Source organism: Cyclospora cayetanensis, unplaced genomic scaffold (assembly GCF_002999335.1).
Source record: "Cyclospora cayetanensis isolate NF1_C8 unplaced genomic scaffold, CcayRef3 CcayRef3_contig_7, whole genome shotgun sequence".
Classification (NCBI taxonomy): Eukaryota; Apicomplexa; class Conoidasida; order Eucoccidiorida; family Eimeriidae; genus Cyclospora; species Cyclospora cayetanensis.
In genome coordinates, this window is record NW_020312700.1 from 107573 (window position 1) to 130630 (window position 23058).

Below are 23058 nucleotides of genomic sequence, written 5' to 3' on the forward strand. Positions count from 1 at the left end.
AGTTGCTGCGGTTCATCTGTTCATCCTCAGGATTGTTTTGCAGTGCTCGTATATTGGTCAGTGGTTAGGCGGATCATAAACCACAACAGAACACTGTAGCGAACTACTGATACCTATCCATAACGATTCAAGGAAAGCCCTTAAAGCTCCCAGATATGCGTAAAAGCTAATTGAGCTCCTGTCTGAGCCGTGACAGAACTGGAGCAGAGGACGGAGTGGGCATAAATGCTGAGTTTGTCAACAATGATGAATTTGCTCTCTTCTAACCCTTAACCTCCGGCACTCGCGCAATCAAGCCGGAAGCTACATCAGTCCAAACCCTCTCAGCAACTAGAAGAGTTCTTATAGGACAAGATTATGAAGAATTGAGCACCTTCAGTGACAATTTTGGCCTGATAGGGCACACTCCCCCACTTTGGGACACATGCCAACCCACCAAAACGCCCATCCTCACGGCCCTCATACTTTCTTTGGTCACCAGAACCCCATTGATGCATTCATCAACATTAAATTGGCTGAAAGTTTAAAGTCCTCCTGCGAGCTGTGAAGCTATCGAATTCATTGGCTTCCACTTGTCCCTCTGCAGCCACGAGCATTGGCCCACTTACAGTTGCATCGCCAGAGGCTCCTTTCTCTCCAAGATTTAAAGGCATTGAATTCCGCAAAGCTTGATCAAACCCAAAAAACTTGCGTAGGGAAACCTGACAACGCATCCCTCTAAGTTTTCCATGGATAGGCACTTAGATCCACACTTAATACAAGAAGACCATAAATTTATCTACGGTTTTTGAAAGAGCTCTCACCTTTCCTGCCAAGGCCCCGCAGATTTACCAGTATGAGGGGATCGGGTGAATCAGCGTGCGCGTAGCTGCATCTTATGAGCATTCATTGCAACAGCTAGTTTGTTCATTGCATGTAGGGCACAGGCACACATTGCGTTATGATTGTATCGAGCATAGGGTACTCTGACATAAATATGACGTAAGAACAGACGAAATAGCTAGGTAACGCTGCGTTATTTTGTGTTTAAATGAAACTAGTGTAGTAGACTGGGTTTAAATGTCCTTCGTTATCTTGCTTCATTGATTACTAACGGATTCTACAGGTCTGCAACACCGCCCACGCTACTCGTGCCCTTCCTGCCTCTGGGATGGAAACTATTATTCATGATCCCTGAAGCAGTTCCTTCGATAATCCTGAGAAGCAATGATTAGGGGCAGCAACCTCCGCTACACACATTTACGGCCCCACAACAACAACCCGCTTGAGCCCCAGGGCGAACTAGGGACCTATCGCACAGTTTTCGCGTTACCCCAAATGCAAACTTCTACATTGACCACAAGTAGAAAGCGAACTCGGCATTCCATTTTGAGTGTGGGTCGTGCACATTCCTCACGTGCCAGTTTAATTGTAGGCGCCACCGCAGCGATACTACGGACGAGGGGGTATCCCTAGGGCCCTCTGAGTCGCTTTTTCCCTGTTTTTTAATGTGAATACTTGAAAAGGCTATTTTTTGACGTTTATTTGCGTTTGGAACAAAAACGCTCCTCTTGTTTCAGGAAACAACAACCCCACCCCTTCCCGCGTGTCTCCTTTTGCGAGTTCTCCTCTAGTTTGCCTATTTCTTCAACTCAAGCCGCTAGGAATATTGAAGCAAAACCAGATACCTCAGGACGTGCAAAACCGTTATCACTTTCAGGGTTGTTTACGCACTTGACCGCCTGTCAGGTCACCTGGGGATCGGAGGAGTATGCTCGTTTAGAGGGCTACGCCCATGAAACGCAATGAGCCTTCCCGCTAGGCCCTACAGCCTGCCTGGACAAGCCGTTTTTGCTGCGGCACTGTTTGCTGCTGCTGAAATGCTCCCTGCTGTCCTTTGCGCCATCCCAGCAGACTTCACGCCCCCAGAGTATCTTCTCCAGCAGCAGCAGTCCCTGCTGGCGTTTTCGTCCCTAGCCTTGCAGCAGGCTGATCAGAAGCAGGAACAGGAGCAACATCCCGAGCAGCCGCAGGACCTGAAGCAACATCAACAAGGGCAGATACTGCGTTCTCCTTCGTCTCTTCCGCTTCAGCAGCAGGGCTGGCAGGAAAAGGAACAGAATCAGCAGCAACCGGAAGTAATACTTACACTATTTTCCACTGTGTCGAGGCAGCTGCAGCAGGAGGAGGAAAGGCATCCAGCAGATTCAGGTTTGCATAGCTTCTCTTCTGTGGGCGATCCCGGGCTCCGAACAGACAATCGGGGTGCCCGTAAACGGGCAGACACGAAGGATGATAAAGAAGATCATGAAACTCGCAAGAGGAGGCCCCACTCATCACTTCGGTATAGAACAGCAAGTAGAACAGCGGCAGCAGCGCGAGACAGGTCGACAGCTTCGCCTTCTCTTAGGCGGCGACCGGAGGCAGCACCAGCAACAACTTCTGCCTTATCCCGGGTAGGAAGATCAGCAACAACGGCTGAAAGAGCAGGGGAAGAGGGAGGAGCATCAGAGGAGTTTAAAGAAAAAAATTTGTTTTTGGCTGACGTTGCTGCGGAGGCCCCAGATGTTCCACTGCTGGAGTTGTTGAATAAGATTGAGGGTGGTAAGCAAGATAGTGTTGCTGCTGCCGTAGGACGTGGATCCTTGCGGGCGTATGCAAGCCTGAAACCGCTGATGGACGTTGCAGCACAGCGACAGCATCAGCTACAGCAAGAGCAACTGTTCAAAACCTCTCAAATGCGCAAGGAGCGGCTCGAAAGAATCCAGGAGGCTCAGAGACAAAGAGCAGCAGCTGCTTTGCGGCAGCAGCAGAAGCTGGCTCTCCAAAGAGAACGCCACAGACAGGCTCAAAAGGAGAGACAGTCACGTGCCGCTGAGGCCAGGAAAGAGGCAGCTAGGAAGTTTGAACCACAAAGAGTGAGCAAGAGTTTAAGATTGGAGGTGTGCAACTTCATGAGATATGGCTAAGGGTCTGGGGAATGAAGTATAAGAATGACACTAACAACAACTAACCGCTTGGGTGTTGTGAGGTTGTGAAGGCGCAGGGTGAGCGGGAGTGGGGAGCCAGGTGGGCTACTTTGCGGCAAGAGAGCAACCAAAGGGCATCTACTTATCGCGAGCGCCAGAACCCAGTGATGGAGCTGCAACATTTTGAGAGGGAGGAAACAAGGGAGTCCGCACAGAGACCCCTGCAAGGCTGGGGACTGGATTTCTCCGAAGAGGACACCGCGAGCGAGCAAAAGGAACGAGAACTGCCAGTGCCAACAGTATTGCAGTCCGACGTGCTTACACAAGGGCAGCAACTGTTGCAACACGAATGGAAGATGCAGCAACTGCAGAACCAGGAACACCATCCGAGCCTGGCGCAAGCGAATAAAACTGCCTAGGTTCCTGCGGTGTATACGACACCTCCTGGGTGTAGGGGAGAAAGAACTCTGGGGGCACTGACGGGCACTCCTCATGCACTCCGAAATGTGTTGTATTAGCTAGTACTTGCGTCTCCTAGCACCCAGACAAACTGTAGTAATCGCCCTGGGTACTGCGACAGGAGCAGGTTCCAACGTGTTTGTACATCCTAATTAGGCTCCTGTGTGCGTACAACAGTGGGTTACTTTAGGGAGGCAAATCCTAACCACTTTGACGTATCAGATACTGTTACTCTTCGTTCGCTGGAGGTTGGAAGCGAGCGCAGAGTGATAGAATTTTGACTTTTGGGATTAAAGTGTGGATTTCCGGCTATCAATGTTTGTACTGTACACAACAAGCCGAAGTATTCCAGTGGTCCGCCTGTTTCAGGAGGCATGGGGTCCACTTCGGGAAGGAGGGAAATCAAAAGGTGGGCAAAATCTGTTTAATTAAACAAGCTTAATTGCTTTTAGAGCTGTGAGCAATAGTTTGCTCGTTCCGTGACTCTTTCTGCCATATGCTCAATTGCTGCTACTTCGGCGGGTGAGCTACTCATGGACCATTGGCTGAGTTCATTGCTGAGGGGCCCGGGGGGGCCCACAGGCCCCTAGGGGCCCTCCATCTTCTGATTGTGCAATAATCCTTCACAAATGTGAGATATATTACAACCTTCTTGCAGTGAGAGGAAGAACCTTGTCTGGCTTGGGGGTCTCAGGCGCAGCCAAGGGGCCCTCCCTGTCAATCCTACCCATGCACCGGACCTATATCTGCTTTTCCACTATCTTGTTGTTCCCTTGTCCGTCTCCACAGCATTTTTTCTAATCTCCTCCTTATCCGGGGCAGCCGCCTAGCAGAGACCCCTAAATCCTTCGCAGTCCATCCATCGCTTTTCAGCTGTAACTGCTGTAGGAGGTGGCGCTAGCGACTGCGGTCTTCCACTACTGCGTTCATTGGAACGCCCTAAGCTTCAATCAAGTGGAAGCTCCTGGAGCCTTTGCCACTGCCTTGTTTCTTCTGATGGTGGGAGAAGAGCCCTGGATGCACCCGGAGGGGAGTGTGCAATAGTGGATCCCGGAGGCCCCCAACCCCTCTTGCAGCCCCTCACCCTACTTCCCTTTCGCGAACGCTGATGCAGAGAGCTAAAAGCTTGAGCAGGCCTGGGAGGGGCTCCTACTTGGGAGTTGCGACAGGCAGCCCCCAAGGCTCCAAAGGTCGCTCTTCTTCCATGGTTCCTCCTTCGGAGATCCCTCAACCAACCCCTAGGAGGCTTTCGATGGGCCCAGGGCCTACAGTTGATGTAAGGCGATGGGAAACATATAAAAGTGTGGGAGAGCGCATGTCTCGCATATCCCCATGGCGGGCTGCATCTGCTGCACACTTTGCAACAGCACAGTTTTGCATACACCAATAGGATAGGCCCCAAGAAGTGTACAGGCATCTTGGGGCTCCCTTACCGCAGAAGAAAAGCAACTGCTTTCTTTGAAATTTCTGATTTCTTGTAGGCTTTATGAGATCCCGAAGTGCGCACTTCCCTGTGAGTCATGCGCTGCAGCATCTGAATAGTCGGAGCAGCAGCCGGAGCCACAGTAGCAGAAGAACTAACTCATCTTCAGAGGAGCTTCCCCATGCACCCTGTGAGAGTCCCAAGTCATTCCAGGTGCCTGAAGCCTTTCTCAAATCTAAGGGCGCCTCTCATTCTGCTGCTTCTGAGGTGCCACTTCCTGTGACATCCGTGGAATTGAGCCACAAGGGCTCAGATTCTCGGAGAGAGCCGACACCAGGAGCGACTCTTCCTATGCCTGGTGAGGGATCCAATCAGTGGGCCCCACATGTTCGTGCGAATGAGGCCCTCCAAGATACTTCCAAAAGAACGACATCAGGGGGTCCCCAGACGGCTTCTTCCAGAAGAGTGACATCGGGGGGCGCCCTGAAGATCTCTAGGGACTCAATTGGCTTGCCTTCTGTTCCCCGAAGCCCTCGGAGCATGCCAGTGCCCTTGTATTCATCCAATGGGGACAAAACCTCTGGACCTTGTCGGAGGGGGGCTTTCCACAAGGGTCACCGAGAGATGGTAGGGAGTGAAGACGAGTGCCTACTGCACCACGCGGCGGAAGCGGGGCTGCGCGGCGTTCCCTGCCCCAATTGTCACTTTGTGGTGCCACTGCAGCATATTGCGCTTTGTGCAGAGTGGCATATTAGACAAGGTGAGCCACAAACTCCTAGAGTCTTGGTTCGCTAACCCTCTAACGCGTTAGTTAGCTAGATTGTTGATTACGTCCGGCAAAAGTTTGGCAGTATTGCTGTTCTGTGTTTTTGCCAGCGTCTCCGCTAGCTGCCCCTGGCTCTCAAGGGACTGGGGAGGCCCACTCGGGAGCTCTTCGTGGGGGCCCCCAGCCACCTGTGGGGCTCCCCCTGCATGCACCGCTCTCGTCCACGGTGGTAGCGGGTCCTGCACAGTCAGGAAGAGTTACGGGATGGCCTCAGCCGCAGCTTCAACAAGCAGAGTATGGGGGACCGTGGAGGAGCCCCCAGCAACCCGTAAACGAGGGCATAGACCTCCGGGCCTTGCTGCAAGGGGGGCCTTCCTTTATAAGGGGCAGTACTCTGAAACCACTCGTCCAAAAAACAGTCCAAGGGGGGAGCATTTGGGGTTCCGTCCCTCCTTCCTTTCTTTTGAGCCCTTTCAATGTTCACACGTGGGCTGCCTGATGTCTTGCACCTAGGAGCCCGGGGCCCCCTTTTTTGATCCTCTAAAAGCCCTCAAGAGGACTTGTGAATTTTCTGCAACGACCTATGGCAGCCTCGAGTTTTTGTCAATAGAACATTTGGTGGAGTGATCGTGGAACACGACATGCCGTTAGCTTCCAGGATACTGAGGGACGCTTCACACTCCATCGCCATGGACTGCAGAGATCCCGGAGAAGAGTTAAGTCAGGGAATGATTATGCAGGTTTGCATGTAGGAAGTACTTAACAGCGACAAAAAGTTCTGAGGAAGTGGAATATACGTTGGCAGTCCTTTGTGGCAACCTCAGGTGTAAGGCAAGCTCATTCGGGACCGCGAGATCGTAGTTATGCCTCTAACTCTACCTCCGGGCATGAACAGAGGGTGAGCAGTGTACAAGGAGCCCCATGATAGCGCTCCTCTGTAGGCGCAATAGGGAGAGTCTAACGCTTCGCCAAAGGTCCGCACAGGGGTACGCTTAGCTCCGAGCCCAGGACAAAATATAGAGTGCTACTAGGTGTCCTTTTATACAGCTCTTCCTAGTCCCTGCCACCACACTCAAGCATTTCGACATGAGGGAAGAGGTACAGCTAGGCTGCGCGCAGATGCACCCTTGAGGCACTCCAAGCAGTCACAGCTAGTTGCCCTTAGCATCTGGGGCGCGGGTACTCAACATTGCGCCTTCTTGTATGGAGCTTAGCCACAATACGGCTTTCCACACTTTCTCTCGCAGCGATCAGCATAACGGTAGAATGTCTAAAATTATAGTGTTCCAAGTAGACTACCATGTCAACCTAATCGAAAAGTTAACGAGCCTACCAAGGAGGGCTGCATGGCTCTCTACACGGACGACGTGTTAGCCTTCAGCGCAGACGTTCAATAACACCCGAAGGGCTTACTAATACCGGATCAGCTGTTGCGAGGAAAGCAGGGGTATGGAAAGGCAGGCTCATGTTTGGGCTCTGATTATAACAAATGGCTATTTGAAATCTGCGTTGTGGCTGGAATGGCTGCAGGAACAAAGCCAAAGCAGGCAAAAGATGAAGCAATTAAGGTGTCACCTTTACACCCCTTTAAGGACGCTTAGAGGCTTTATATGTTTGTATCTTGATACTGCAATTTTATTCCTAGGATTGCTTCAATGCTGCTTCTTTGACTGATCTAAGAAGGGAAAACAGCTGTCAACCATTCAGAGGAAGCTGAAGGCACAGGAAGGACGAGTATCCGCTGCCTTACAGCTCCTCCGGTTTTTGCGTTGCCCGATTACGGGACTCGTATTTTCCTAGGAGTCCGGAGTTAGTTATGTAGCAGTGTTATTCTTTCCCAGGAGACCACAGGTGCTCTAAAACGCCAAATTATCACACGTTATTTTTCTTTATTCACCGAATCCTAGCACCGGTATCCAGTGGGGCTCGAGGAACTCTGTGCGGTGTGGTGGGCGTGACCAGAAAAATCTCAGCATATTTTTAATTAGCTTTTATTCCTCTCCAGTCCGACTACCAGGCTCTACAATGCAATACAAAGAGCTTGCGGGATGTCGGCAACCGTAGAGTTGTTCTCTGCTCTGGGCGCTTCTTTCAGTACGACTTCCCAGTGAAGTCTTCTGAGAACACTAGCGTAGTCACAGATGCGCGCTTGCAATTCCCCAGCAATTCGATATTGGGCCGCTCAACTGCTCATGTCAGTAAAGATTCACGGTTTCTAGCTAAGGTAAGTACATCGTATGCTTTTGACATTCATGCTTTGCCGATATGGTTAGCACGCAGAATGAGAGAAGGGTGTATCACTTTTGCTTGGAGGATGGCCTGCACTGCTTTCAAACAAACACGCTGATCAAGCGACGCGGTTTTTACACTTCAATCTGCGATGCCGTTTGGCGCGAAACACGTGATCATGTTCTGTTGGGCCTTTCAAGGTTCAAGTGGAAAATCCATAACGGCCTTTGTGGTGGTGGATACGTCCAATAGCAGAGGATTATGAATTTGCAAGCCACGCTTTTACCACCTAAACCTTGGCTTTTCGCAAATTCGAGCAGGAATTTTAAGGGATTTGGAAGGAGTTACTTAAGGACCCCACTCCTGGACTGCCGGAAGTTCGAGGTCAGGATAGCATCTACGCTGTTTATTACATCCTCAGCAAATGTGTCCATCTCATCCACTTGCCTCAGTTTTTTCATAGCTAAGGAATTGCCTCAATTATTCTTAAATAATAAATGGATTATCTAGGAGTGTCACAATTGACTATGATCAGACACTGGTTAGTACGTCTGTTGTACCTCCATGAACCGCGTGCACATTTACGATAATTCCGAGAAGCTCGGTAAATAGTCACACCAGTTAGCAGGGCTGTAGGTAGAATTCTAAGCAGTCCCTATGGGGCCCTATGGGGCTTCTGTCTCTACTGCACCTCCAACGAACGGCCCAGCTGTGAGTCATGTAGCCACTTCGCTATTTATTATGCCTCTATTCACGTATTTGGGGCCACTAACGGTAACGCGCTATTGTGTTGGCACATATATATAAGCTCCATGCTGTTCCTAGCCTCCTCTGCACGATGGGATAGGGAGGGTCTGCATTACGGGGAGGCTGCGCCCCCTGTGATGATTAACACACGATGCCTGCTCTGCACAGGCTTCTAAATAGCTTTTTCAAAACTCTGTTGTGCGACAGAATAATACGAATATTTTTCGATTACACCCTAGAGACCAAAATAAGTCTCCTCACTCAATCTACAGGCTTCGTCACGACTGCACGTCAGAGTGCTACTCTGGTACAAGAAGCCTTCCATGCCAGACAATCCACTACTGTGAGAAAACGGCAAAGTGTGTTCATAAGATAACATTCCAGACTGATCCTCCACCGCTGAAAAGCTTTCGAGTGAGTTAAAGCATGCAAATCAAGTTGGTAGTACGAGGAAACTGGTTTCCCAGTGTCCCAGTGTACGTCAGAACCGCGACAGCCACAACCCCGTAGCTTTGAATATACTTCACTGCTAGCTCATCCTTCGACCCTAAGCATAGTTTATCATGATATCACAGCAAACCTCATTCTTGGGGAATTTCATGCACGAATAACGATTTGGGCAGGCCTTTTATTGGCTTCTGCCATAGAAAACCTTCAACCTACGCAAAGCTGCTGTAGGGGCTGACCGTTCTGCTAGACTAAAAACATGTCCCCAATGGTTTAAAGTGCTACTCCTTAGTCAGCTTTTTCAACTCTTAGAAGCTCACCTTGAAGCACAACTGTACTAACAATTCGAAGCGACGTTGCGGACACTACGACCATCCGAAGGGAGATGGGAGAACGCAGGGACCACACGCACTCTTTTATAGTAATTGACTCTGCGTTTACAAAAATTCCAAGTACGAGAATTGACATTCGTCACCGCTTTGAGTGGGTATTTTATACGATTGCAATTTCGTCTTACCCACTGATCCGACGCATTCTTGGACTACACTAGAGTCTCCTGCTCCGATCCAGGCTGGACGCTGGTCCGGGGTCAGCAGCCATCCTTAGCAGCCGAGGGAATCAAAGGACAGGTGTTTTGTGCAGATAAAACTATGCGCAGAGATCGAAAAGGGAAGCCACGGATTTACCATGAGCGACAGTCGGCTGTGTGAGTCAAGCCTGAATATTGATTCTGAAAGATCGGCATGCGTCATGAAGCCTACTGGAAGTTTATTAAGAGAAGACCTTTGCGCTCAGATGGATAGAAGAGCTTGCAAGTTCCTCATGAATAGCTGTTCTTCATTATATGTTATTTTATTGGAAGTTAAGTGTGACAAAGAATCATCAATATGGGCTTTCTTCAAAGGTATCAAAGCTCTTGGAATTATTTGTGGAGCTAGCCGCGCAGGCATTTGTTCCGTAAGCAGAGGGAGTACCAACAATGAGCCGGTCAAAGTACCGGAATCAAGGACTGCTGAGTGCCAAGGGCTCAGCAGACGGATGTCCTTGGTGAATTGGACGGGGGACTGTAGGGAGTGCCGGCCTCAGAGTTGACTTGAAGACATGTACAAAATTTGCGCTTGGGCGCCATTTTCCTGTTAAAATCACAGCAGTAGTATCCCTAAACATTGCTCCTTGCATTGCATAGCGATTTTCTTTACCCACGCATCTTCGATGACTTCAATAGATACTATACTCCATGGGCATTGCTTGGATTGTTGCCATTATTGTTGGCACGGTTTTCTTTACAGGCATATTTATTCGCAGGCACTTTCAGTCATTCTGCTTACTTCCTTGGTTGTTCGTGCCTTGAAAATAGGCAATGTTGCATGGACCAGTGGCATTTAGAAATCCCTTCATGAGGCGGGAATTTCACCACTGGCCTAGCGTGTATTTCAATTTCCCTTGCTCACTGACCTGTCTTCTGCTGCCTCCCAGATGCAGGCTCACACAATCCAGCGCTCCGACGAAAGCGAGCCTTCGCGTAGATGCTCGTGCTGGTGTGGGCCCTCTTTCGTTGTTAGGGGCTGTGTCCTACGTTCTTCCCTCCCACTTCTCGTAAGCAACTGCTGCTTACATGACATTACTGCTAACAGTGCTTTCTGTGTTTTTGCCGGTGTGAATCATGGTGACAGGTCGGGTAGCTTTGCTGGCTTGCACACAGTTGGTCTCCAGTTACAGGTGCGGAACACAGGGGCATGGGTATGAAATGGGAAGTAAAGATGTAGAGGGATGAACTGCATTTGAGCACTTCCTAATAGACAAGTTATTTGTAATTAAGAATTGTTACAGAATGGAATTTCTCGGTCTGGTCACACATCTATTTTTTCTACTGCACAGTGCTGCTAGCTGAGTACGGTAAAAATCAATGTTTTGCGTGTGCACAGTAGCACGCAACCTGCATCCTAGCAGATTCTCTACCTTCAAACCGGAACCCTGAGTGGTGCGGGCAAGAGGAAAGTAGAGCGCTTTTTGGATTTACTCCCAAGTACCATTTATCGAGGTCCAATTCATTTTGGGTTAAAAGGCCTATGTACAGAGACCTTAGAGAGAGTGTTGCACTAGGGGGCACGCCTCCAGGTTTCCACTGAAGACTGATCTGTAATTGTGGTTGCTACCCTGACTCAAAGATTTATGTTTGCCTGCCCCATCAACAAGCAAGTGCACGGACCGACGTATTCGGTATGCCTGGCTGTTCAATCACTTTCACCACGCTGCATCTAAGAGGATCCCACTAAATAGAATTACAAACAAACTGACGCCTTGCAAAATGCTAGAACTTGGCGAGATTACCTTCACTCAAAGCCCTCTGCATCCCAGCTTCCGGTTGCTGCTTCGACCAATTCCTTTTTATTGTGGTGGGGTTCCCTCTCTTAGCTATCGGTGGCTCTGTGAATAAGGCAAGAAACATGCTTAATATTCAGATAAGACACACACACGCAGAAATCCACAGTAATAGAGCAGAACGCACACTTTATCGCTTTATACAGGTACATTGCTGTCGCTTTAGTTTCATGTAATGCTAAATCCCCTTTATGTAAGCACCTTACAAAGGCCCCCATCTGCTTTAGGGGATTACAACTACGACAGGGCTGTGTATTCCCCCAGTCTCTGCCCAGCGTGCTACCGAATGACGTGACACTTCGGGTAGACACGAGGTAAACCATCGGTAAGGCGCCTGTTTGTTTAAGTTGTTCACTTCGCGAACCAGAGTTTCACATTTGTTGCTATGATAATTTGCTTGTAAACTACCCCGATTCAACATTCCTAATTCCTCCAAAGCTTGCCATCGTGCTGGCATCGGCATAAACCGATAGCCTGGGGCTTGTATGAAGGCATGAACTGTTACAATAATTGCAAGCAGAGGAGTTGTCCTACATTAATAGAGCCACCATTGGGGGTCTCTCCCTTCAAGTTTTTGCAGCCAGGAGCACTCATTTCTATTTAGATGAGGGATAGAACGAAACGTTCTCTTGCCACCGCCTGGTGAAATCTTCGAGTACCTGCCCACCCTTGCGGCCATCATACTTTTACTGTAAACATAGCCTCACCCATGCTTTTAATAAGGCCTTTAGGCCCGACAAAATGTGGCTGCTGACACCTGTGGAGCTACTTCGTCCAGATCGGCTTGCAAGCCGGCCTCTGCTACCCAAGCAATCGTCAGCCAGCGCCACCACCCCCATTGCTGAAGGCTTCTACCCCTGCCTGCTGCAAAAGAGAAGCAAAGTACTGAATAATCGTACGAATTGATTAAAAGAGCATCCTACGGCATCCAAAGCCCATTGTTGAGCGAGGATCAGCTTTGTCCAATCATCATGCGGTGTTATCTCACAGTTAGCCTCCATCTCAGATCTTTTAAAGGAGAAACTTAGCTCCATACTCCATACACAGCTGATAAAAAGCAATTGATTGTTCCCAGAGGATCTCCAGTATTGACCTACCCGATCCCTCAGAGCTTTCGAAATGAGGGGAGAGAGATGGCTAGTATGCGAGTAGCTGCACGCTCTAAGCTGTTCTAGGCTTCTGAGATAGCTTCACATAGCAAATTGCTTGTGAATATACCGGACTGACATTCCCAGGCAACAAGCGAGACGTGCGAGCGGCCAAACCAATTACCCAATTGGCTATTGTATTTTTGGCTAGAGACAATATGTGTAGCAGGAAATACCAGTGTGTAGCTCGGCCCGCTAAATATAGTGCCGAGGGAGCGCAGTAGCTCATATTACATGCTACTTTCCTCATTTAGATCCTTAGAGTTGGGGGCAGAGGCAGGAGAGAGCTTTTCTGCAAGATAGCTCTACGTTTCTACTAAGTTTATGTTGACTCTGGAGTCGTGTCTTCTAAAGGAGACCTTAGAACTACCATTGCACATGAGAGGCGCACCGCTGCTACCTCTAAGCGCTCAAATAATTAGCCACACTGAGCTCAGCGAGCAGTAGTCCAGTTTTACTGTTGCTAACTGTGACACACGTCAAGTACTTCCGTAATGTTAAATTATTCAGAAATTACTTGTGAACTAACGGGATGCTCTGGCTATTACTACACCAAATTGGTTGAGTGTATGGCCACCTAAGTGGTGTGAAAATTAAAGATGTGTACCGGCATTCTAGGTTTCTACGCGTCAGCGGGTGCAGACAAAGGGGTCACACGGAGCAGTGAGTCGGATCCTAGCCGTCCCCTTCGCTTACTGGAATACCCCACTAAAGCGAGGGTAAAACGATTCATTATCCAGCTGGATTAAAAACTTTTCAATTTGGTATTTAAAATTTACATTGATATGGTGCTGACTTGTGGCCTTCGACTCACATTTAGCATTTCAATACCACCGAAGCAGCAGCACATCATCAGTGGCTCGCCGTGCTTGCCACCAAACGGTAAAGTGTTGAGTATGAGGCTATGTTCTGCGTATATAAGAAACCATTATTACGCATAGTTGGTGGAATTGAAACTGGCGAAATGTAGCAACACCCTCCACAGTGCGACGCCAACCTGTCGAACACGAGAATAGGTTGCGTCTCTCTCCACTCAGGCGTCTTCAGTGTCTCAGTCACTTGCTTGGGGAATTGAAAAGACCATTTAGATTTAAAAGTTGAGCAAAGCAATATGATTCTCGTAATGTCGTTTGATTTCCGTAAATCACCGCTAAACAGACTGCAAATCGAGACTCTACGTGGGGAAAGCTTTACTGGTAATTTTGGCTTAATTTTCGAGGTTTTACTGTTTTATAAATAAGCAAAGACAATGCATCGCATGCTACATTGCAATGTTTGAGAGCAGCTGTTGTATCGTGCGGAAGCCCAGGCCGGTCCCCCCTCTCCCCCGCACAATGCATTGGCACGGGTCATTGTACTAGCTGAGCTTTTAGTCAGAAACTGCGCTTCATTGTGTCCATTTTTAAATCCATCTTGGCTTTCAGTATCTTTGACAAGTAGAAGTCGATATCTTGGTGGTGCCTCGCATTTCACCAAAAAGTGCTCGCTTCTGATCATTGATCCCACACTCACTCCGGTGCCGCTCCACCGAACCCAAAGCTGCTCACAATGATGGACGAGCACCGATCCGATGGCTGCTGTACTGTAAGCTCTCGGACGATGCCCTCGAGTAGCTTATTGGCAGGTTATCCTTCAGTTCCAGGCCACTATCAACTCGTGAAATCGTGAAACATGCATACTCCAGACTTTGCGCTTGACTGTAACAAGTCTTGATTTCACGCACTTGCTAGCTCCCTTTCACCCTCGAAAGTCAATGCCAGGTATCTTGCCTATTTGTAAAAAGTAGGCATATATTACGTGCAGCCGCCTTCTCTATGTCTATAAGGGAATGGCTACTTGGCTCCGCAGTACTCAACACAGTGCTAATATTACATTATGTTTTGAGTATTTTGCAGGTTGCGCCTCCCGAAAATGAGTCGGAAAGGCAGGGGCTCGTAGTCGGGGGAATTTTGAACCTTTTATTACCCTTCGGCATTGGAACGCTTGTCTGCTCGTGCGTAACAGGTAGGCGATCAATGTTAATTCTCGGGATTTTGCAGTTTCTCACTACATTCATTTTTATTGGAATTACCTGGACCTTCATTTACGGCGTTATCATGCTGATAGCGTCGGCAACACCAAGAGAACAAGCCGTGCCGCAGCAAGCCACGACCCCCGAAGCTGTCTGACGACAGAAAGAGCAGGATGCTGTATGATGCAACCTTTTTCGAATCCTTGGCAGTGAGAGTGTGCGTTGCGCGATGCCGCAAGGAGAACGGTTGCCCATACGTGCACATGTTGTATGAAGGGGAAATGCACGAGTCATTTGATATACAGGCTGTTGACTGACCTAGTCGGACAATGCAATCACTGACTCGCAATACTTTAAGTCTTGACGCTCTGTGACAGACCACGGAGATAACGTGAACACCTATTAAGCCACTGCGTGGCGTAATAGATGTGCACGTTATCTCCAATTCTCTGTGGCCACTAAATACTCTTATCAGATTATCTTCAGTAACGTCGTCTTGCCTTGCAGCGCAGTCATAACGATCACAATAGTTGAAGATTTCAGCGTGTTGTGCCAGAAGTTTGGGGGCATCAAGTGCAGCCTCTTCCAGAGACAGCAATACATTACGAGTATGCAGAAACTTTAGCACCTGAACTGCCCTATTGTGGCTTTACTGATCTAATGGGAATCTTGCTTTTTAATCTTCGAAAGTGTGAACTGTGATTGGTGCCGGTTTCATCTGTTTAAACCTTAGCCACAATTACTTCAGTGTATGTGCGATTTCCGAAATGTTTGTCAAGCGGAAGGGATTCGTTACTTCCACAAGGAAAGCGTTTCTCCGTAGAGAGTGCGTGGGATACTGGTTCACTCTGGCCATTCCATATCGGGCTCGCTTTCTACTAAATGACCAGACACCATTACCAAATGGAACCACTATGGGAAGGGAATTTCTGGATAAAACAACACAGATGACGAGGGATGCCGAAAACCAATGAGTCATCCAAAGCTGTATGTCGCCAGTTTAAGACGGAGCTCTCTACTCGTATTGAATTGAAGGTCAATGGCAGGTTACCACGTAGAGCAAGCCAGCAGCTTGTGCATTGGCCTGCTGCATGCAAACGTTCCTCGGCGTTTCTCTTGGCTGGTATCAATGCCAAAGGCCTGTATCCAAACAATACCGTGACATTATGGGCAGGATAATCTTACTCTGGGAAACAGAAAGGTGGGGAATGCCATGAGGCGCGCAGTATACAGCGTCTGCCCATTTCATAGCGGTGTAAGCAACTCCAGAAGTTTTCAATGTATTTGTGTCTAAAAGTTAGAGAAGAACTAGCTCCCCACGTATTCGTATCGTAAAGCAGATTTATTTAATTGGACAAGCAGCTGTACTCTGTCGGTGTGGGGTAGGAGCAATGAGCAACTAGATCCGAATGGTTGGAGTGCCCCGAGGGTGCAGCAACGCACACTTTCGATGTCCCTCTCTCCTCGCAGCGCAATCAATAGGAGCGGGGATGAGGATTCAAGAAGGCTCATTAAAAATGTCGTTTAACAACGGTAAAGAGCTCTGTACTGGGGCCAAGCACTTCGCATTGCTGGGTGCAGCTGTCCCTATGTTCGCCCTCTGATTCCAGTTTGTTATGCACCATAAGATATCCGTACAAGGACACTGAAACACATTGGATACGACCTTGCACCTCGCGTGTCAGGCTTCCTGACACGATGGGAGTGCCTCGGCTAGGCTGCATGTGCTGTACCCTTTAAGCACTTCACCTGTGCACAACTAATTCCACGTAGCATCTAGCGTACACGACATTGCATCCTTTTGTACTGGGCTTACAACAATCTGCAGTAAATGAGGCGTACGAACAACCAAACAAATTCGTCTATCCTTTACATATCTTATTCAGATATAACCAATGAAACAAAATGTGTTAAGTGCAACTGGTCCTTATATATGTTCTCCCCCTTTTTCAAAAATGACAGCCTTGTGTGTCCTGTCTGTAGTTAGAGACTAGCCATGCACATGAAAGAAGAAAGGCTTCCGACCTGTTGCCGTTTTCCAGATGCAGAAGCATGGAATACCGTGCGCATAAGGATTATCGGTCAGGATCTACTCCCAAAAATAAAGTAATGGAGGGAATTATATTCATACTAGCTCCCAAACGAGGACCCAAACAAACATTACCTCAGCGGCGCGAAGGCTCGGGCCGTAGGATCGCTGAAGTGTTTATGGCTTGTATTTCCACAAAACAGACTAAGAACTTCAAAGTAGATAAGAGAATATACTTGTTCAGTAGTGTTGCCGCTTGTCAGAACAGCTTCTGCATGCAATTTAAGTTGGGTGCACGTCACATAGTCGACTTCCAAGCTTCGCAGGAGACATATGCAAGCTACTGCGTTCACATCAGCTTGAAAGCCGGCGTCTCTCACCTCAACATGCACTGGGGCTCTATGAGCTTCCATTGCCAGAGAGTAGTTTTTCAGCCTGTTGCAAATTAATTGGTTAATGTTCCAAGTGTCTTGATCAGAATCAGAAAGCTGTTGTAGGAAAATCTGGCATATTATTGCATCCAGAGGCGGCGGATTCGGTGGAGTAAAGGTCTTCGGGACCACCCGGCACTACCGTGTGTAGCGATGCGGTCAGAGCCACCATGGGGAGACAGGTATCCACAAGCCGAATACAGAACATCTTTGAAGGCTACTGGGTGGATAATCAGCAGAGCTCTTCTTTCTATGACTTCACGCGTAAGGGCTTTGACATTATGGTAAAGCCACAGCTATGGTGCGCGTTTCTGCACCCTCTAATAACACTCATTACTCACAGCTATATGCGCACACTAGCGGGCAAAGCTAAGACTCTAACACTTTCCACCACACGTGATATTTATTGATGAACTGCTGGAGAGTTACCTAAGTGCTATGTCTGTTAGTATCTCTAATGATTGCAAATTTCACAACTACACAAGAAGACAATATTGTGTGATGATGCCCCAGATGCTATGTGTTTTGAGCTGCGAGTGCTCGAAGTGCGTAGAAGATGCAGCTATGCCCACCTAGCTGTCTCCCTTCCCTCATGTAGGCAACTCTGAGGGGCGCATGCACGGGAATGAGAGAGGTCTTTCGGAAAACATTCAATGACTTTCTATCATGCTTGTGTTAAGTCGAGAGACACGTGTTTTTCTACGTGGACCTAAGAAGGAGGGCGACACAGAGTTTAGGGCCTGTCGATCATGCAAACAAAATGAAGTATCATCGCATTGTATTACTTCTTTGCTGTACCCAAGGGGGTAGACGAACTGCGGAAACAAAGTACTCAACGCACTTCCACTAATTTGCAAACATTTAATGTAGCAGGAAAGTGCCCAAGCGGTGCTTACCACGTTACAAGGACTACAAGCACCAGAGGGGGTGTACGTACACCTGAGGCGTTTCTTTCTCCCTATACTCTCGTGTACATAGAGAGTGCTCCTCAGAACTCCCGACGTATACATACAGTTGGGTCTCCTTGCCTGCATCTCTTCGAAGCAGAAAAACAAATCGCTGCCAGATTTGTAATGCAATTTCCACATAGCAGGTGGGACTAACAAGAGCAACTCAGGAGTATTGCCTTAAAATAAGAAAAAGCGGGGGCGTAAGAAATTTACTAAGGCAAGGACAGGCAGAGTGAGGGCCCCAGCCACCGTCCAGCTCCAAGATGGGGGGCCCCTAATCCTCAGCAGGTGCACACGGCCGTAGCTTTGCCGCCTTTGCTTTCCCACTAAAACTGCATTATAACCTTCTAGAGGTATCGGCGGCGTGTGCCAACAAACTTGCATGTAACACAGGGCCCCTATGCCCATCCGAGGGTACGACGGACGCAGCGCCTGTCGCATTCTCCTCCATGCTGCAAAACAGCATTCTCCCGTTGCTGCATTAGATATATACGCAGAACTGTAAGGCTAGAAGCTGAATAGCAGAGGGGCCCTCGGGCGAAACGCTGTCCTTAATTGCTGCGTGAATCTCCGGGGGAGCCCCCTAGAGCATTACTCTCCAAATCGGGGGGCCAGAAGGCTCGCCTCTATGACTCATAAGGGGCCCCAGGAGGGGCCCCGCGCGTCTGTCCACACCCTCAGGGGTTCGAATTTCGACCCCAGGAAGCTGGCTTTTGCAGCAGGGATATTTGCCAGGGGTCCCTCTGGATGTTGCAGCATTCCCAAGGTCCTCCCACGCCATCAAGGAAACAGCTGTCTTTCCCCCAGACTTAGCACAATATGAGGCCAGCGACGGGGGCCCCTCTGCTGGCGGATGCGGGCTGTCTCTCCTCAGGCAGCCACCCCCCACAGGACCTCCATGGCTTGGGGGCCCTCTTGGTGCAGCACGTGGGAAGGGCCCATGGGTTTGAGGGGCCCCACAACAGAGGAGAGGGGCCAACGCTCTCAGAGGGAGCGGCGAGGCTCATCTATGCAGCTGTGGAGGGCAGGTTGCTTCAGGTACGAGACGAGACATCTGCTGGGGTCGTGTTGCTAGTGTCGCTGTTGTTTCGGTTGCTGTTTCCGAAGAGCAGGGGCATAGAACACAGACAGCCTCCTGCTCCCGCAGACGCCTTCTCTGTCCAATAGTCGACTGGCCTTTGGGGCTTGGAGTTTGCTAGGATGTGTGCATGCGGGTGTGTGGACAGCTGGTATCTCTCGCATTGAAGCTGAGCCGCCGGAGTACACGCGTATCTGGACGTGGAGTCTTGTGCGTTTCCGACATAAAGGAGGCCATGAAGATTCTCAACTTCAAGGTCTGTTCGCGTGCTTTGAACTACGGCTCCTGTTGCTCTTCAACTGGTAGTTCCTCGTATTTTCGCGTGATTGTTCTCCGCCCTTTGTTGCTGCAGTGCAGCAACAGCAGCAGGATCCTTTAGTTGTGTGTGTCTGCGCTCCAGCCCGTTTTGGGGTACGCCGGTGTATCCTGCTGCCGTTATATGGCGCTTCCCCGTCCTCTTAGCGGCAGCCGGCTGCTGCGGAGGCAGAAGGCGAGGCCCCCCGATCCGCTACTGCTGCTGCGGGAGCAGCAGCATCAGCTGAACGAGAAGCTCCATCACCGTCTGCAACAGCACATGCAGAGAGAACAGAAGCGGGAGCACCCGCAGCAGTCGCAGGAAGAGGATGACTTGCATGTCATTGCCAGCGGCCCCGCACTCGCCACTATGAAGACGGCCCCCCTCCCCACCAGCAGCGCATGCAGCAGCAGCACCACTACCACGACTGCATGCAGCAACATTAGGTGGGAGGAGTACGTGGATCTGGAGGCTCTAGCTATGAATGACATGATGCTGCCTGCCCCAGAGACTCCCACCCTCGGCATTCACTGGCTGTCTGTCGAGGGTTGCCCACCAGCCTTGCCGCAAAACGAGCCCCCCCCGTGGTCTTCGCTTGCTGCAGCAGCAGCGCATGCAGATGGGCGGAGCGCAGCAGCAGCTGGAGCACACAGTGGCGCGCATGCAGCAGGAGTAGGTGCAACAGACGAAGGGGGAGCTTATTCCGATGCAAAGAGGGCCCCAATGACGGAGTCGGCGGGAAAGGCTTTAGCAGAGCCAAAGCCCTACGGTGCCTTGCGGTTGTATAAACGGGAGCCGCAGCAGCAGCAGCAGCAGCAGGTGCAACTGGATGACGAAGAGGAAGGGAGCAGCGATTTGTTGCCCGTCGAGGAGCTGTTGGTGGCACCTAAAGTGAACTGCGTCCTTGGAAAGGTACAGCAACAGCGGCTAGCCGGCGGATCGGGTGTAGCTGAATGCCCGATGTCGCTACATTGGCGAGAAGCCATCATCGTGTTCGCCTTGGTGCTGCTGTGGTGTCTTTTGCTGTGCTTGCATAGGAGCAACAGCTTTTCTTGACGTCTGTTAGTGAAGCCCTCGAGGCAGCGATGGAGGAACGCGCTGGGATCGACAGCGGACGCGCGTTTAATAGAAGTGAGAGCTGGCGTTTGAGCTGTCGGCAGCCTCTCGATCAGCAGATCTACAGAGAAGCATTTCGTTTTTTCACGAGGGGGCACAGAGACTGACGGGGTAGCAGATCTACAGAGAAGCATTTCGTTTTCTCACGAGGGGGCAAGGAGACTGACGAGGGAAAAGAGAGGCTCACAATTTACGTTAATGGTGTATGCGATATGGTGCGTCTTGCGCATTTCAGCACTTGGGGTCCTCAGGAGTATATTCGCGATCGAGCCGCTGCTGCCCTTCCTTGGCCAGCTCTTTGCAACCCAGGTGCGCCTTGCGCTATCATTTAGCGAGGACTTCGTTTCTGTTTATGCCATTCTCGCTGGCTGTTCAGTTCTCTGCATGCATGCGCGACCTCCGCTTTGCGCGCGCCTGCGTCGATACCAAGTTGGTTTGTTGCCGTCGTTGCTGCTGATCTCTTGAGTCAACCCCGTGTCTTTGAGGCTTCGAGGCCACTCTTTCCCTTGCCTGCTCGTGTGTGTTGCGATAATGCGCAGCTCCCCGCCTATCAGCACCTGCCACACCGGGCAACGCTGCTGCTCCAGCTGGGGCATGCGGTGTTGCAGAATCCTCACACATCAATCCATGCACATGTACCTTCTCCACCCCTGTTGCCACTTGTGCCGTTTGCCGTCGAAATAGAGAGCAGGCGTGAAGGCGCTGCCGCCTCACACAGCCGCCTAGCTTGCTGTTGCACGGCACATGAGACCGACTAGCCTCCACACGAGAGACTGCATGCTGGTTGCTCTTACACAGTGTTGGCAGTCTTGCTGTGACTGAGGCCGAAATCGGGGATGGTGGTACGAGTTTCTCTGAAGCAGAATCTCTCCCCTTCGTGTGCTCGTCGATATGAGCAGATTCACCAGTTCGTGATGCCGCTAATGGACTGTCTTCTAGCCCCCCTGTCACAGCCTTCTACAGCAAGGTCTTCGACATCGACAGCAGCGTCTGCAGCAAGAGGGGCACCCGATCTGTGTCTGGCGTTGACACCTCAGCAGCTGCGGCTACGTCGGCGAGCAGCAGCAGTGCTGGGGTCGCTCTTTGCCAGAGCACGGAGGCAGCGGGCAGCCTTGGAACCAATCGAAGAAGCTGCTGCTCTGCAGCTCTTGCGAGGGTTGCTTCAGCCTAGCAGCAGCCTGGAGACAGCCCTTGGCGCGGCCATTGGCATCAGAGCGCTTGGAAGAAGGGCAGTCCTGCTGCTCCTACTACCGCATGCACCGCTGCTGCTGCATGCACTTGAGAGGGGGCAGGAGCTGACCGAAATCCAGCGACTCGCCGTGAGCAGCGGCTCCGGCTGTCGCTGCCTCCACTGTCCCTGTCGTGTTTGCGTCACTTGGTGTTGCACTGCCTTGGGACCCTTGGAGCTGCGGAAACACTGACCGTGTTCAACAGAATTAGCAGTCCATCGTCGTGGTTGCGCTTGTGGGTCGTACAGATATCGTCCAAGCTGGTGAAGGGTTCCGTGGGCAACGCCGCTGCGGATCATCTGCTGCTGCAGCAACAAGTTCTCGATTTAAGGGACTTTTTGGCGAGATCGCTGCAGTCAGAACTACTGGTGCGTACGCTGCTGCTGCTGCTGCTTTTGGAGGTGCTGATATAGCCGCTACGACTGCTGTGGTTGCGGCATGTGGTGTTGCTCGAGAAAAGTGTTTCTCTGCTGCTCCAGAGGCTGCTGTTTTGTTTGCCTGCAGGATGCTGCCGTGACTGAGCTGACAGAACAGCTCACAGAATCTCCACTGTATCCCTCGGAAGACGCGTCAAGTTAGTATTTTCCCAGTGCTGCTGAAGGTGCTGCAGCTGTGCCGGCGACGGTGGATGACCCTCCGCTAGGCATGCTGCGACTGCTGTTGTTGGTTTGTACTCTCAGTTGCGCTGGGCCACATATTTGCAATCCTCGGAGATGCTGATGACGGCTATAGAGACGCGTACTGTCCAATCGTCGCTGCCGCGCTGCGACGTGCTGATCGAGCCGTAGCGGCTGCTACCACAGCACATGCAGCAGCAACTTGTTGCACGGGGTGGCCAGAGGGCATGCCGCAGCAGCAACAAAAGCCGCGGCAACGGCTTAAGCAGAAAGACGTTACGGACTTTGTGGCAAGAATAATCAAGCTTCTTGCCAAGGTGAAACAGCAGGTACAAGAGCAGCGCAATCCGCAACAGCGCGAAGATTGGCAGCAGGAGCAGCAGCGGCTACGGGCGTTATCAGGCCAAAGTTCTCTAGAGGACTTTACAAAAGACAGCGGGCTTGTGTTACTTGAGATGGTCCTCTGACCGTCTTTGGGCCCCCTTCGGCCGTCTTTGGTATCCCTCAGGACTTGAAGCTTCCCAGGAATCCTGGCTGTACACTTTGCATAGGTGGAAGAGGGTTCCTGTTGCTGTTCGTAACGCTTCATCAACTGACGGTGTGAATAGGGGACCATAAAATCTACACACAATACAGGCGTACGAGAAAGTTGCTGAGCGGTTTTCTATAAGAGATTCTTTCCCTATTTTCTGCTCACATTCGTAGGGAGGGGTGAGCCAGCTAGGGCGCGCACTGCTGCACCCTTCAAAGCAC

At 50.3% G+C, this 23058-nt stretch overlaps 2 protein-coding genes across 2 annotated transcripts; both read left to right on the plus strand.

The window, feature by feature from the left end:
- Positions 1-1784: 1784 nt before the first annotated feature.
- LOC34618401 (uncharacterized abhydrolase domain-containing protein DDB_G0269086) lies at positions 1785-4797 on the plus strand. Its single transcript, XM_022731732.2, has 4 exons — positions 1785-1889; positions 2154-2897; positions 3020-3314; positions 4742-4797. Exons 1-4 carry the CDS (start codon positions 1785-1787, stop codon positions 4795-4797), a joined length of 1200 nt encoding a protein of 399 aa, XP_022588839.2.
- A 96-nt stretch (positions 4798-4893) lies between these two features.
- LOC34618400 lies at positions 4894-6095 on the plus strand. The gene is made up of 3 exons (XM_026335448.1): positions 4894-4929; positions 5044-5590; positions 5707-6095. Exons 1-3 carry the CDS (start codon positions 4894-4896, stop codon positions 6093-6095), a joined length of 972 nt encoding a protein of 323 aa, XP_026191233.1.
- Positions 6096-23058: the final 16963 nt, after the last annotated feature.

Bases quoted from the DNA above. Each gene is read 5' to 3' on its own strand.
- LOC34618400 (XM_026335448.1), top strand. From the start codon at position 4,894: ATGAGATCCCGAAGTGCGCACTTCCCTGTGAGTCAT. The intron at 4,930-5,043 runs GCGCTGCAGCAT...AAGTCATTCCAG, and splicing joins CGCACTTCCCTGTGAGTCAT to GTGCCTGAAGCCTTTCTCAA. The intron at 5,591-5,706 runs GTGAGCCACAAA...TGTTTTTGCCAG, and splicing joins AGAGTGGCATATTAGACAAG to CGTCTCCGCTAGCTGCCCCT.
- LOC34618401 (XM_022731732.2), top strand. From the start codon at position 1,785: ATGAGCCTTCCCGCTAGGCCCTACAGCCTGCCTGGACAAGCCGTTTTT. The intron at 2,898-3,019 runs GTGAGCAAGAGT...GAGGTTGTGAAG, and splicing joins GGAAGTTTGAACCACAAAGA to GCGCAGGGTGAGCGGGAGTG. The intron at 3,315-4,741 runs TGCAGAACCAGG...GCATATCCCCAT, and splicing joins CGAATGGAAGATGCAGCAAC to GGCGGGCTGCATCTGCTGCA.